General features: G+C 31.5%; 1 protein-coding gene across 1 annotated transcript in view; it reads right to left on the bottom strand.

Moving 5' to 3' along the window:
- Positions 1 to 1,565: 1,565 nt before the first annotated feature.
- LOC145330733 (uncharacterized) overlaps positions 1,566 to 17,429 on the bottom strand; it is a 48,684-nt gene continuing 32,820 nt past the window's right edge. Inside the window, exon 3 of the mRNA XM_080175398.1 lies at positions 1,566 to 1,613. Coding sequence (XP_080031524.1) covers positions 1,566 to 1,613 — 48 coding nt within the window. The remainder of the gene's footprint in view (positions 1,614 to 17,429) is intronic.

Genomic DNA, 17,429 nt, shown 5'->3' with positions numbered 1-17,429 from the left:
CAAAAAATTACAAAATTTAATACTCATTAAAGCAGTTAAAAAGCAGCTAAGGAGCGGTCTAGCTGCTAATATTAAAATGGTCAAACATGTTCTATCTTTGAAGCAGTCAACATTTTTATTTAATTACTCTGTCGGAAAGACGTATGGACGGATGGATTGAAATATATATAGAAGCTTGCGCTAGTAAAGATACATAATATTATTATATTGATACATAATTTCTTTGGAATAACCTGTTACATACAATTTACTGTTTTGCATGCTTTTTCAATAACCCGACTGTTCTACTAAAGTTTACACTATATGGCCTGATATTTCAATCTGTATTGTTCTTTGCTTAAAGCAGGGAACTCGAGGGATAAGACAATGGACAATAAATTGATGTACTTCCCTCATTAGAATAAACAAAATTTTCTTTTGTTTAGATTCAAATTATTAGTGGAAAACTTTGGCAACTGAATTTTTAAATCAGCAAATGAGAGATCACGTTTATGAAAACAAGTACAAGTATAGTTTACAGTTCAATGTCCCCTCCCTCCATGTATATTTAGATTGTGTGAGTAAAGGAATAATATAATAATATTACACAACACAACGATAGGCTGGTTCCATTTTGACCCGCAACCAGAGATTCTTTGGAACAGACACACAAACACACAAACATCCTGTTACTTTAGTATAAGGATTACACAACACAACGATAGGCTGGTTCCAATTTGAACCGCAACTAGTGCTCTATAGAGATTTATTGTTTGTTATTCCTTGCTCTGTTTTAAGATTTCGACGTGGTAAAGAAAGGTTGTAGCAAGATATAAATAGTATAGCCACTAATAATCCATTCTTCAAACCATGATAGAATTGACCGGCACATTTAAAACTTTGTATTGTGATTTTCAGAAATATTTTAGTTGTACATACAGAGTATCAACACCTTTTACAAGAAATCATAAAAAATTTAATTTTAAGCTAAAAAATATCTAAAGACAAACTATTTATGATTTTGAATAAAAGTTATCCATCCTATTTTTGGAAAGAATGGTGCATTTGAAAATAATAACAGTAAAGTTGTGAGAAAAAAATAATAGACAATAATACAATATACAGAGAATAATATAGAATGATAATCATAGCCCCAATTTATATTTATTAGTATAGTTGTTATCGTATTCCTAGCTGTTAAGACAGTGTCATACTTTAGACGCTTAAAAATCATTTTCCCATATATCTCATAAATTTTGTTTAAGTTTCAAGACAAATTCGAACTGTAAGAAATCCGATGAATTGCTTAGCTTAAACTATCACTAAAACCGACGTGGTTCTCCTTTACTGTGGAGTTTATTATAGATCTAGGGAAGGCTTTTAACAATTTTTTCACCTCTATTTAAAACATCTCTTTAAAAAATCCAACCCCCCACCAAAAAAATATATCCTTCATTTCTAAAACTAAAATTAAATGTGGAGGTCGCCACCCCCCCCCCTTCCCCTTCTACATTTTCCCCCAAGTGTCCCTAGAGGCTTCTTGGGGGGGGGGAGCAGTCGCTAGTTTATAACCCTACCTCTAACAATTATAGGAACATCTCCAACTTTTCTTGTGCTGTAATATCTCTTATCACCTGAAAAATGAAATATTTCGTTAATAAATATTTTTTCAGTAATTGCCAATAAATCACAGTATATGACATTTTCACTTGTAGTATATTCAAGGCATATATAGCTGTGATACTAAAATATTAGGATGGTAACAAGTCTCTAAGGGTCTATATAACAGCTTTTTAGGGAAACCTTTTATTAGTCTTTGGCATCTCTAAGCGTTAGACTAGTCTTTCATGTATCTAATGTATTAAACAGAGAAGTATTACGATGTTACTTTGTTCGTTAGTTAATATCTCTGGGATTACTTTAACGATGGGGAATTATTTTCAACAATTTGACTCTAGATCATAATAGTTACCAAGGTTTTATAATCAAGTTACTTAAAATGTGAGCTTAAAAAACCTTCACAATTTTTAAAAACTTAACCTGTTGGTACAAGCTTATAGGGTCCAATGTTTTCCACCAATAAATTCAAATTTTAAGAAGGAATAATTATGTTTATCATAATTCAAGGTGCATACAAATTTATCATCCGTTATCCTATCCCTTTAGCTCCCTGCAGTAAATGATTAATCCTAAATCTGTGATTAAAATTGTGTGTCCCAATTTTTGCATCCAATTAAGCATGGTATGCCTGCCCAGAACAGGAGATATGGGTACTCAAATTGTTTGCAAAATTTACTCAAAATAAATAGGTATAAAAGAAGAATAATTTTAGTAGTTTAAATACAGAGATACATACAAATATTAGACAATTCAAATTTAATACAATTGCGAATAATTATATTTGTCCCAGAGTATAAGTAACTTTTTTTAGGGATTTCAAAAGAATTCAATAACTTTAAGGAGGACATATATTGTTGTTTTTATATAATTTATTTCGAGTTAAACATGAAACAAACTATGAATTTATGTATTTTTAAATGTTTATAATAGATAAATTACGAATTACGGAATATAAATCATGTACATTTGAAGTATGAGATATTATTTTTTTGTTTTAATAGAAACTCAAGAAAATCATTAAGAAAATCAGAATTTAAACCCATATTATTTAAAATTGATAAAGCAGATTTTACAACAAACAATGATTGAGAGAAACAGTTTAGAATGGTCCATCTTGATAAACATTCATCTTTACTAATTTTTAATGAGCGATCTTTGGCAATTAGAATTAGCAATGATAGTTGAAAAAATATTTCATTTTTAGCAAATATAGGGTACCAAACATTAAAAAGATAAAAATTTTCTTTGAGATAAATGAATTCAGGGGTGTCATTATTAAAATAATAGTCTAAATATAAAGCAAGTGCATTTATAAAGAATTTTGGGTAAAGGCAAAAAAATAATGAATGTTCTATACTACTTTCTACATTACATTTTAGATTACATTTGGTAGAGTCACTATGACCAAAAAGACCTATATATATATATATTGAAAGATCTAAAAATAGATTAAAACCTGTCTATGTAAGATGCTTAACTGTAACTGTGTTAGCGAGAATTTTGGTACAATCAGACATCCTATCAATTTGATAACAGGAAAAAGATTATCACAAAGTGAGGTATGTGAGTTGTTGCGCTAAAAGTTTACCACCCACCAAACGACCTTCTAACTTACTAATCTAGCTTTGCAACCCTAACTTTACATGTACAACCAACCAAACAACCCACTTACGGTCTAATCCAGCTTGGCAACCCTGACTTTAGATGCACAACCAACCAAACAACCCACTGACTGACCAATCTAGCTTGGCAACCCTGACTTTAGATGTACAACCAACAAAACAACCCACTAACTGACCAAACTAACGTGACAACCCTGACTTTAGATGCACAACCAACCAAACAACCCACTGACTGACCAATATAGCTTGGCAACCCTATCCTTAGATGCACAACCAACCAAACAACCCACTGACTGACCAATCTATCTTGGCAACCCTGACTTTAAGTGCACAATATAAAATTATCCTCAAATAATCAATCTTAAATTTCTTCCTTATAGCCAAATTTAATGATTATTAGTTAAGCTTAAATTTGAATACTAAAGGCTATTAAATTAATAAATTTGAGGGGCTATTACTCATAAAGAACGATCAAATGCAATGGAAGAGCAGATTTTGAAGAAAATATGTAAATAATTAGGCAATTAAATAGGTTGATAATTGTTATTTATCGCATCACATTAAAGACAACTTTCCGCGGATATTAAAAGAAAAAATATATGTAAGATAAAAACCAGTTTTGTTAACCCCGAGGGGCCGAAAGCCCGGGCTTACAAAACTAATATTACATTTTTATTTTCATATTTTCGTGGAAAACTGTCTATAATACGATGATATACATGATTTTTCAACATGTAAAAAAGACAACTTTAATTTACACTATAAGTTGTATTTGAGTTCTAAAAAAGAGTGCATACAAAAGTATACATTGATGGATGGTTATAATTAATCATGGATATAGGGATTCGCATAAAAATAGGTTTATATTTCTTTTAGTTCAAGAATGGTAATTAAAACAGATTGATTTTAAAATAATTAGGGAGTGATATTTACATAAAAAATTCTTATGCCTTTAACTAAAAATACTAACTTTTATAACGTATTACAATCAAGACAGATTAATGCACATAGCATTCGCAAAAACAACAGTAAATTTATTTTTGTATAAAGTTGTATTACATTTTAAAAATTTGATGTTAAATACCATTTTCATGAATCTTAAATCTTAATTTGGGATAAATTTAAATATTCCTAAATCCTACCATGACATATACTTCCTGGTGTACAGTCAAGAGAATAGAAAGGAAACTAATGCCCAAAACTTAGTGCTCCATTTTTTCTCAAATGCAAGTGAACTTTTGAGCTTGGAAAGTGTTGATTTGTCAGTTGGGAGGTTGAGAATATATACATTTTCTTTAAATAATTGTTCTTATAACTAACACTGCTACTCTATAGTTTGTGTAGGTCCGACTTGCAATCCGTACGCCCGTCACTCTATCAACGAGTTGGAAGAGCTTTATTACAATATTCTTTTTACCATTGTAATTGTCTTAAGATACTTTACATTCACGAGAAACTGTAAGCTGCCCGATTCATCTTTCTCCCATATCTTAATAATTAAGACATTTTGAAATTTAGTTATAAACAAATCTTTGATGACTAAAAAAGTGCTATCAATTAAATTAGCAAAAGCTTGTGTGTTTTACAATTCACTTTGTGTCTTTTATATAAGAAAGAAATAGCTTCAACCGCCCAACAAATATGTTGGGGTATGGGTATGACAATGCGTGAAAAAGCTGAAAAGTTGAAGATTTATCATATTCATTTTCTTGTCATTTACCATTCAAAACTAACAAATCAGGGATAAAGTATAATGAAAGGAAAATATAAAGGGGAAGAAATTAAAAAATCAATTGATTAGACATTTAAAAAAAAAACTTGCAGAATTATGTTTTGTTGCTAATTTGACGGTTTATGACGTCTATCCTATAAAAAATAGTATGGTTGTTTTGTCTGAAGCTTAAGATTTCAATAACTACGGAACTAACTAGGTTTTAAATTTAGGGAAGCTCCAAATAGGTTTAAAGGTATTTAATTTTTGGATTTAAGTCTTTAAATGGTTTTGGGCTATTTTTCCTCCCTTCTCTTTTACAACCAATACATAGCATCTAGATGCTATGGGCAAAACGCTAGTATGACCATAAAACGTCAGATTATCGACTTTTCGTTTTTTCAATGGACTAATTGACATTATTACTTCGACTGAATGAAAGAAGTCATAAATGACATACTATACAGGGTGGGGCAAATAAGACCGGACAAACTTTAAATGGCCATAGCGCCAAAACTACTTGACCAATCAGGACGTTTGACCACACTATAAAAGGCTTAGGTAATGACCTTTAAGCAAAAAAAATCTTTGGACGTAGATGGACGTGTACAACGAGCTGGCCGCACATATGTTCAACAAGGCAGATTCCAAATGCGCCGGTGGTTTAATCTGGATTCTCAACTAGGGCCCACTAAATCTGACCTCAGCTTATCTGTAGGTGAGGTAGAGTTATGCAACTTGCTGGGGATACTGTTAGATACATAAGTAAGACACTAGAAAAGACTAGAGCTCTCTATCTGAAATGGCTAGGCCGTAGTACTCCAGCAAAGTGAAACGGGGCAGATTTTGAGATGCAAAAAACGCCAAAAACCGTAAAAATTCGTGAAAATTTCTCGGTTCTTGACTTTAGGGACACATATTGAACTTTGAAACTCATTTTAGACTATGGGTTGCGCTAACAACCCTAGCTGAAACTTCATGCCATTTTTAAAAAGGTAAAGAACGTCGTTCTAGCTCAACTGTGGCCCAAATAAGAGCCTCCGTGTAAGGGTAGCTTGAAAGTTGGGCGAATTTGGATCCTGCGGTTACTCACGTTCCTTAGGAAATGTGGCCTCCCAGCAGCCTGATCTTAATTCAATGGACTTTTGGGCCTGGGGCTACTTTGGAGCATGCACCAATAGACGTGCCCATACCACAAAGACCTCCCTCATTGCCACTATCAAGGAGAACTACGCCAGCTTTGACAGGTACATTTTGACCTGCAGCTGCCGGCGGTTGAGGAGACGGGTAGAGGCCGTAATTAAGGCTTGCGGCGATTTTATTCAATAATCTAATAGTTATATACCTATTTTGCTTGCCAGTTTTTAAAATTCAATAAAATCTTGAAAATTGACGATTTTATGTTCATTTGTTTAGAAGTTAGAATTTGTCCGGTCTTATTTGCCCCACCCTGTATATAGTCTAATATTTCACGAAGTATAGGTAATTATTAGGTTAGACAGCTAAGGCTACTTTTTTTAATAAAGAAAGTACTACAGCATTGCACTAAATATGCTTACATTTAATTATTATATGTAGAATATCAAATTTTTAAATAAAACTGTAAAACTCAACAATAATCCAATAAATATTTGTTCTTTGTGTGTTTTTCCTATTAATTCTCTCATATGTAAATTGATAGAATTATTTAATATTGTTTTATATGTCGTGCGAATCTCATAGATAATAATATAGATAAGTAATGTTTTGTTGGATTCTGTTGAAGATAGGCGGTTTAATCTTTTGTAAAGATTCCCTTGAACAACTAAAGTCTACTCAATAATTTACCTTGTCCGTTTGTTCATGAAAATAATATATATTAATAGGCTGATTTATGACATAAGCTTTCAAAATTTTCATTTTAAAGATTATCTGGATCAAAAGTATCTGTTTTTTAACTTAACTTTGTCTCTCTTCTCTGTGTTTATTAATCTAATTCTTTTGGTTCTTTTTCTTTAAGCTACTTTACTTTTTTTGATATTCTCATCCTTGTTTTGTTTCAATTTAAATTCATTCTATTGGTTGCCTTTAAAACATTTGCATTGTAAGTCACAATAAGCTTCATGTATTTAATCTGAATGTATTTTTCAGTTGCCCTTACTGTTCTATTTTAATCTATGGTAAACTTTAAAAATTTGCCGATGGGATATTTGAAATGAGAATGAAAAAGGGCGGGGAATTGTTAAACAAAACAGTTCATGTTAACAAAAATGTGTGTGACTATGTGATTTATTTAAATGGGAAGCTAAAATTCTTAGTTCTAAATATTAGATATTTATTACAACTTCCAAGGGGCTTTTTAGTATTTTAGTCATTTCCACTTTTAAATGCTATATAGTTAAAAAAAATCTTGAAATTACAAGTCGACAGAAAGTTACATTTTTAAGTAACTAAAGCTCTCTTTTATTCTTTAATTTTATCTCCTATTTCACTCTCCTTATAATTTAATTAATTTATGTATAATTATAAAACACAGATACTGTTTTCCCAGATTTCTCTCTTTTTTATCTGCCTTTCTATTTATTTTTTCTCCTCTATATGAAGCACACACGCTTGGCCAGCAGAGCATTCAAAATAGTCCAGGGATAAAGGATGAACAACTATGTCAACATTATGAATGGCATATAAAAATTGTTAATATAAAATCGATAGATTAATAATAACTAAAAAATTTGTTATTTAAATCGACAACATAAACATTTGACATCTAGAATTACAACTAGAATGTGATGCTTACCATACAGAACAACTATCATAAATGACAATTCAGTCTTATTTTGTAATATGATAACAAACTTTGATTGAGATGTCCTCAACATGCAACACATTAATAAAATGGTAAAAAATAAGTTGTGTTTATATTTTTAAAATGTAACACATGGTTTAATTTATCTTCAGAAATGAGCATCCAAAGTTTTATTTTCACAAAAAAAAACTGACTTTTTTTATTTACTTTTTACTTTACCCATGAGATGTATCCATATAATTTTCACCTAGTTATAGTGTCGTTTTTCTTTTCATGATTATTATAATTTCTATTCGCGCTTACTATGCGGTTTAGCGGCTAGCAGACAATTATTTTAAAAATGCATAGCTAACTTGGCTTAATATATATAATAAGAAAAAGGATTTCATAAGAGAAAGGAAAAAATGTGATCATTAAAGAATGAGAAAAAAAGATGAGAGCAAAAAGTAGGTGAAAGAAATAAAAAATGCAATTAAGTAAATCTAAAAAAAAGGAGAAATCATTATATAAGAGAAATCTGTATTTTTGAAAATAAGTTATTTGCATTTAAGACAGATTTATGGCTTTGCAATTATGTTTAAGAAGCCTATTAAGTGCTAAGTTTGTTTTCAAAGAGCTATTCTCATAATCAAACCTGCTTGATGACCACCTGGACTGAGATGAAGCCACCCTGCAAATATCCTGGGAAAGAAAAGTAAAAGAAATATATGACATTCCTAACTGTCTCGCAAGAGTAGTGGATTTAGGGTTAAGTCAACGCTTGTAAGTTTTAATCTTTTAAACTCAACAGGAATTTAAAGGTAAAGACAATGGAAGATAAATTGAGGTGCATCCCCAATGATAAATAACAAACTTAACCCTTTAATAGATTAAAATCATTGGTGGAAGAGTACGGACACTTTTAGTTTGGAAAAAGCCAATGAAAATCAAAAGTAACAGTTTAAATTAAAGTTTAATGTCAACCCAACTTTGATTTCTTTATCTTTCATTTAGCTATCTCTTCAACCTTCTTAAATGGAAAAATAGATAAAACCCTTTTGAAGGCAAAAAGCTTATCCAAAACAAAATTATACCCCTCTCTAATGAAAATAAAAGTTAAAAGACACATTATTATTTACTTGTCTTTTGAAAAAAATATTATCAAAATAAAGTAATATTGATTTCTTGCCCTTATTTACCAAAAGTTGGACTTTACTTCATTAAATAGAATATGTGGGTTTAATGACAGAGGGAAAAAATAGGTTGCTGTTACGGTCCTCATTTGTTGGATTGTTTGTTTATCCAGTAGGAGGAAAGGAAACGGGGTAAAGAAGGTAATGTGGGGTATCGTTATTTTTAGACAGCTGATATTATCCTTTTATAAGAGTACATGAAAATCTGGTACAACATCCAAGTATTTAAGTATTTCATTCACTATATCTATTCATATTAGTACAAGGAATTAAATTTAGATGGATAGCCTGGTAACTTAACTACATTTTCAAGCATTTTACCTAGATGTTCAATCTATATTATTCCTTGTTGTGCCATTTTTATTCAGCAGAATTTAAAGAATCTTTAATGGACGTGGTCAATAACTTTTGGTGTGCATTAACTTCCGCAAATTATCACATAATAGAATCATCAGGAACGCATATCATTAGAACAGCATATTCCCCTTCTTATAAGCTTCACTATCATTATTAAACACACTTTTCTTTCTTTTTGAGAATATAAAACAATATACAGAAAAGAACGCATAAGTAACTTTCCGACATTGACAGTAAAATTTTTTATACAGCCTTTCCGATAACCAGGGAGGGAGGGGACATTAAACTGTAATTCATACAGGAACTCAAAGTTTAAAAACATGTATGCTTATTCATTGCCTCCAAAGCTTTGGATACTTATATTAAATCTTGATTGGTTGATTCAAACTAGTAGTGGTTCACTTTTCATCATCCAGCTATTTAATCTACAGAAAGGTTAATTGTCTGCTATCTTTATCCCTAGATTTATATTTTAAAAATGGACAAAGACCAAACTGAATAACTTATGCACCACTTTTGACGTCATATTCTCCATCTCTTTTTTAGGGGTTTTCTTCCCCACTTTTCCTCTCATCTTCCTCATTTAATGACGTCACAGGAATCAAAAGTGACACAAAATTTATGCAGTTTGGTCTTCGTCTTAAAAATGTATCAACAATATAATGTGTCAATGTTATGTATGTATTCCACTAAGATCTCGTTTAACCCTTACAGATCGGAGGGGGGGGGGGGGGGAGGTCATATTGATGTGTATCATCATTGAGGATGTATATCAATTTATCGTCCATTGTCTCATCCCTATAGATCTCTAGAAAATCGACTTGAATATGATAGGACATTTTTCAAAGTCTACTCAAAAAAAAAACATTAAAACTAATGGGAAGTTAAATGGCTATATTTTAGCAGACATAGTTTTAGTCAATTTAGATACATTACAAGAACAATCATTTTCATAACATGCAGAGCTCTTCTTTATAATTTGGTTATTGGGTCGTATTTTAAACAGCTTTACATTTATAGCAAAAGAAAAATTGTAAGGTTAATTAAGATTGCACAGGAATTTTGTTAATTTGTGAAAAATTGTCGGTAATCCGTTAAAATACATAATTTTTCAGTGTGGCTCAGAACAGCTTAGATCCACAGGATTAAATCCATAATCGTAGCCATACTGAAAAATATTTTTTTTTTCAATTTAGGAACTTGGATAATAACAAGTTATTGAGTAGCTTCACTACTTATAATATCTAGCATAACTGACATTCATGTACGTCATAAACGACATTAAACTATAAATTGTGAAAAAATGTTTTAAATTTTTTGAAAATTTTGTTATGCATGTAGGTTTTTGCAAAATAATTGCGTCACTTATTGACTAAATTTTGCACCGAATTTGCAGAGAATAAAAGAATATGTAAATGACAGCTAAAAGATCTAGTCTTAAACCATTTTATAACAGCAATACTTTTTAAAAAAACTGCAAAAAATGAGTTATTTCTTGGAGCTTAAACCATATTATCATGTACTCTAATGAATTGAAATTTGTAGTTGGCTAAATTAAAGACCCACTCCATCCATCCCCTTTACCCCTTTACCCCATTACCTCTCAACCATCTGGATGAACGATTTGACCAATAAAGTTATTGTTATGTTCATGTTATTAACCTGAATTGACGACAATTTTTCCCCTATCATAATTTCCACGTGTATTCTATATCCATTAACAAACGCTAACTTAATTCTCCTTTTATTTCTGATAATAAAGAATATTTACTTTCTTTTTGGTGCGAACATAAATCATAATATAATGGAACTCACTAACATTTCTCCAACCCCCCCCCCCCTCCCCCATACACATTTCCAAATTTGAATTTTCTGGGCTTTCTTATAATACTATTTGGTACTGAATACGTTATAATAAAATCTGTCCGTTCGCCCGTTTATCCGTTTTGATTATAATCACAAATTCTTCTCAAAACTTTAGTCCTTTCTGTCAATCCTTAAAGTTAATATTTTCTGCAAATTAAAACTATTGTGAAATATAGAACAAAGAAGTATTTTATCCTTAGCATCTACTTAATTCATAGTCATTCAAACTTGCGTCGCTGAATATATTTTTGTTCTTGTTGTAGACTTTACTATAGTACATACACTTGTTCTTTATTCAACAAATAAAATGATTAATGTTTTACCATAAAACATAACAATGACGACAATATGCAAAGAATATGCAAGAATTGCTATATAGCACCAAAACTAGTTGAGGAGCATACATTTTACTGTAAATTATACTGGTACTCAAAATTGGTTAGATTCAACACTTTGTATACTTTTATAAAATCTTGATTGGATGATGTACATTCATTTATCAAAAAAGAAATATCCAAGGCATAAATAAGCTACAAAAAGTTGAATTTTATTGCTTAAAAAAAAGAATATTAATCTAATCACCTACATTTTTTACCGCCAATTGCCCCATTCATGTGTAAATGTGTATATTGCAATTGTCATCTTAATTTTTAGAAATCAAATGATCTCTTTCTTTCTCTTTTTCTTAGATAATAAAACAATTTCATCATTTTATTGAATAAAGGTATGTGTAAATAACATATAGAAATATCTAGTTAAATTGAAAGTATGTTGTACAAGGTAAACCTATCACTACTTATATGTAGGTCTACTTAATTGTTATTTTCTGCATAGATTTACCTATATTAGAAGATAGGTAAAAAAAATGTATTCATTGTGAACGATGTATTTTATTTCTTTTATTTCTTTTTGGATTTTGATTTTGTAAAGAATGATAATAAAAAAGATTACATATATTTTTTTTTTTAATTTAACAATCTTTTTCTCCATAATAATTCTGTAATAAAAGATTAAGACAGCCGGACTTTTCATAATAATAAATAACACCTCAAACAGTTAGGGCAATAACAGTAGTAGATTTATCATATTATCTTAAATTTTGGAAGTAAATCTATTCTATAAGTATTTGTTGATATGTCTGTCTGCTGTACTGTAGCACAAAATGAGTTTTCTCTCTATTTTCCACTATCTATCTCATTTTTCTTTCTCTTTGCTATGCAAATTGTGCAATTTGTTTCTCAATATTATCTTTATTTCTGTCATTGTCCATACTGTTTAATTTTTCCCATGTAACATAATTTATCTCTATATAATCGTTTTCAATTTCAATTTTCTCCAAAATGCTGATTTCCCCTGTTTTTATAGTAGCACTGCTTCTTTATATGTCGTGTTTGTAGGTTAGTCTATAGCTCAGCAGTTAATTATCAACTTTATGATAATAACCATAAATGCCTATAACTGCCTGGCCCAGCTGTTGGGGCCTTTTTTCGTCTGCTAGCAAACTTATTTCTGTACTTTTATAGCGACTTGACTCTGATTATATTTGACGAAGCCCAATCTGTCCCACTTTTGAGCAAGACGATTCCTATATAACGTCATATAAAGGGAAAAGAAAAGGGGAAGGGGGGGAAGAAAATCTCTTCAAAAGAGATGGGAGAAAAAGGAATCGTCTTGCTCAATAGTTGGACAGTTTGGGCTTCGTCATTATATTTTCGACGCTAATAGCTGATATTCAAAGACCCAATTGAAAGACGACACAGGGACCCCATCCCATAGATGGGGTTGCATATAGCTCGTGCCCCCTCTATTCCTTTACTTTGATATCATAACATAGCGATGGAATAAAATGAGGAAGTGGGAAAGGAAAGGTGATTTTTAAAAAGTTGTTGCTTCTCGCTTACTAATGATTACATCCTTGTTTTACATCAGAAAAGTACATATATGATTTTTCTAAAGATATATTCTCTGGACACTTATCCCTAATAATAAGATAAATATTATTTGCAGTATGGATTCGAAACCAATCAATATCTGCAGGATTAGAACCTGTTCTCAGCCGTACTAAAAAAACATGTAATTTATGCAAGTTTTGTTAGCCCAAACATGCAGCCCCTCATAGCTAACAAACTGGTTTTAATCTTTTTATATTTCATTTAATTTTTCATTTTAATATTCGCGGAAAGCTGTCTATAATACGATGCGATAAATGACTATTATCTGTTTTTTTTGCAATATCTTATTTTTCATTTCTGGGTGTTTTTTTCTTGTGCTAAAATCAATCAAATTTAACATACTCTAAAATCCATCAGCATATTTGTTTCCAGTGTTTAAAGTATATAGTGCAACAAGGGTGACTTCTAAAATGGTGGGTCTGGCTCTCTGACATATCTTAAATTTGGCGAACTTAAAATTTTGCAACGCATTGATAGAAACAAATAATTTCTACTTATGATATTTACATTCCATATTTAAATTTAATACAAATTATTAAAGAATTAAATTTTGTATGACAAAAGCATAGATAATAATTTTAAGAATTAGCGACGGTATCGCAGATTTCTTCGCAAGAAACTAAGTAAAAATTTTGATTAAATCTAGGATGACTTTACAGTTTATTTTTAGTAGCGAATTTACTCTATGTTTTACCTTTATCGGTTGGTCCCTTTTTATTGACCTTAATAGGTCGAGGGGAGGGGGGGGGGGGATTGAACGTTCACTCTGTTATCTCGGTTTCTACTAGAGCTAGACGGCTGGAAATTTTTGTGCAAGTCCCCTGTTTGATATTAAATTTCCGACAATAAGTGGATCAAAGTAATTTTTACTTTTTTATTGATCAACCTTGTTTTTTTTAGGGCCGTTTTTACTTAGAAATTTCAAAAGGCTGTAATTTCTGTACTCTTAAAGCTAGAAGAAGAATTTTTTTCAGAAAATATTTACCTTTATGTATATACTAGCGGCTACACCCCTAGAAGCCTCTAGGGGCACTGGTAGGAGGGGGAAAAGTCGACCTTATCCCATTTTAAATTTGCGTTTAAAAAGAGTTAAAAAATATTTTTGGGGGGAGGGGGGTAAAGAAACCCTCTCCAAAAATAGTTCAAAACCTTCCCAGGACCTATAAGAAGCTTCACAGTAAAGGAGAACAATATCGGTTTAGCAGTTAGCGAGATCCTTCAGGACAGACAAAAAAACGCTTACTACTTTATATAATAGGATAATATTAGAAATCCCAAATATAAATTTCGGCGGCGGCAGCTGTACTTGGCAGTTTCCGGACGCTGCAGACAAAAGTCGGTAAGAAAACGGCGCTGGATTTTTATGAAATTTAAATATGTCATGTATACATGTTAGAACAGCTTAGGTTTAAAATTTCAAGTCTCTAAGTCGAAAATTGCGGTCACAAGAGCCTTACAAAACAAAGTTCATGAAATCAAAAGGTTTGTTGTTTGATTGATATGTGGGGGGGGGGGGGGCGAATCTGACACTTTTGCGTAAACAGGGAGTATAGGCCTTGTCTTAGGAGTGAGAGGATAGGTTATTTGGGAAAAAAGTTTAGTTTTGGGGTGTATTTTTCTTATATTTAAATTTTTTTTGATATGTCTCCAGGTTCAGGTGCTGCAGGCTGGAAGGTCACTTCTGGACAGGTATAAATGAAAAAAAAACTAGTTTGAAGAGTTAGAGATAAACTTATTAAACCAAATATGCATCTTTTGGGATGTTATGAGCATATATGAAGAAAAACTAATTTGAAGAAAAATTTTAAATCGGGCTCCAGGTTCAGGTACTGCACGCCTCCAGGTGGATCCTGGACAGGTAAAAAATAAAAATTTTAACTTTTAAAGTTTGAGCAAAACTTCTTTAACAAAAGTTGCTACTTAATGGATAGTGTTAACTAATTTGAAGAAAAATTTTAAATCGGGCTCCAGGTTCAGGTACTGCACGCCTCCAGGTGGATCCTGGACAGGTAAAACTAAAAATTTTCACTTTTAAAGTTAGAGCATAACTTCTTTAACAAAATTTGCTACTTTATGGATAGTATTATCTAACTTCAAGAAAAATTTGAAATTGGGCTTCAGGTTCAGGTACTGCAGGCCTCCAGGGGGATCCTGGATAGGTAGAAAATAAAAATTTTCCCTTTAAAGTTAGAGCATAACTTATCTAGCAAAAGTTGCTACTTTATGGATAGTATTAACTCATTTGAAGAAAAATTTGAAATCTGGCTCAAGGTTCAGGTAATGCAGGCCTCCAGGTGGATCCTGGATAGGGGAAACTAAAAATTTTCACTTTTAAAGTTAGAGCATAACTTATTAAAGAAAGTTGCTACTTTATGGATAGTATTAACTCATTTGAAGAAAAATTTGAAATCTTGCTCAAGGTTCAGGTAATGCAGGCCTCCAGGTGGACCCTGGATAGGTAAAAACTAAAAATTTTCACTTTTAAAGTTAGAGCATAACTTATTAAAGAAAGTTGCTACTTTATGGATAGTATTAACATATTTGAAGAAAAATTTGAAATTGGGCTCCAGGTTCAGGTACTGCGGGGCCTCCAGGTGAATTCTGGACAGGTAAAAACTGAAAATTTATATTTTTGAAGTTAAAACTTATTTAACAAAAGTTGCTACTTTATGGATAGTATTAACTTGTTTGAAGAAAAATTTGAAATCGAGCTCAAAGTTCATATACTGTATGCCTCCAGGTGGATTCTGGACATGTAAAAATTAAAATATTTAACTTAAGAGTTAGAACTATATCTATTTAACTAATTCAAAGAGAAATTTTAAATCGGGCTCAAGGTTCAAGTTAAATCCAACCATTTTGTTACATTTTGAATTATATCTGCAAAAAAAATAATATCAATTGACTAAAATAAAAAAAAACATATTGTCAACAGGTCAGTCACTAAAGGAAGCCTGCAGGAAATACACTGCTCTAACTGTGGTAAAATTCCAACAAGTAGACACAATACCCCTAATTTAATGAGTTAATACTATCCATAAAGTAGCAACTTTTATTAAATGAATTATTCCCTAATTTTAAAAGTGAAATTTTTAGTTTTTACCTGTCCAGGATCCACCTGGAGGCCTGCAATACCTGAACCTTGAGCCCAATTTCAAATTTTTCTTCAAATATTTTAATACTATCCATAAAGTAGCAACTTTGATTTAATAAGTTATGTTCTAAATTTAAAAGTAAAAATTTTCTGTTTTTACCTGTCCAGAATTCACCTGGAGGCCTGCAGTACCTGAACCTGGAGCCCGATTTAAAATTTTTCTTCAAATTGGTTAATACTAAACATCTTGTAGCAACGTTAAATTAATAAGTTATGCTCTAACTTTAAAAGTTAAAACTTTTAGTTTTTACCTGTCCAGGATCCACTTGGAGGCCTGCAGCACCTGAACCTGGAGCCTGATTTCCAATTTTTCTTCAGATGAGTTAATACTATCCATAAAGTAGCAACTTTTGTTAAATAAGTTATGCCCTAACCTTAAAAGTTAAAATTTTTTGTTTTTACCTGTCCAGGATACACCTGGAGGCCTGCAGTACCTGAACCTGGAGTCCGATTTCAAATTTTTCTTCAAATATGTTAATACTATCCATAAAGTAGCAACTTTAATTTAATAAGTTATGTTCTAACTTCCAAAGTAAAAATTTTCAGTTTTTAACCTGTCCAGAATTCACCTGGAGGCCTGCAGTACCTGAACCTGGAGCCTGATTTAAAATTTCACTTCAAATTGGTTAATACTAGTTATATTGTAGCAACTTTTGATTAATAAGTTATACTCTAACTTTAAAAGTTAAAATTTTCAGTTTTTACCTGTCGAGAATTTATCTGGAGGCCTGTAGGACCTGAACCTGGAGCCCGATTTAAAATTTTTCTTCAAATATGTTAACACTATCCATAAAGTAGCAACTTTTGTTAAATACGTTTTGTTCTAACTTCAAAAATAAAAATTTTCAGTTTTTACCTGTCGAGAATTTATCTGGAGGCCTGTAGGACCTGAACCTGGAGCCTGATTTCTAATTTTTCTTATGCATAAGATGCATATTTGGTTGAATAAGTTGATCTCTAACTCTTAAAACTAAATTTTTTTTCATTTATACCTGTCCAGAAGTTACCTTCCAGCCTGCAGCACCTGAACCTGGAGCCCCTTGCCGCACATTTATCAGTTGGGGGTAGGGCTCAACCCCCCCCCCCCTTCTCTATTATCTCAGTGCATGGCCCTTGTTGGATAATGAATTTCCGACTATAACTGAACCTAAGTCAATTTTCGCTTTCTTCACCCTTTTATTTAACAACCTTTGTTTTTAAGTCCTTTTCTA

This window comes from Acartia tonsa, chromosome 10 (assembly GCF_053477335.1).
Source record: "Acartia tonsa isolate MP-2025a chromosome 10, ASM5347733v1, whole genome shotgun sequence".
Classification (NCBI taxonomy): Eukaryota; Metazoa; Arthropoda; class Copepoda; order Calanoida; family Acartiidae; genus Acartia; species Acartia tonsa.
This window is presented reverse-complemented; position numbering and strand designations above follow the sequence as displayed.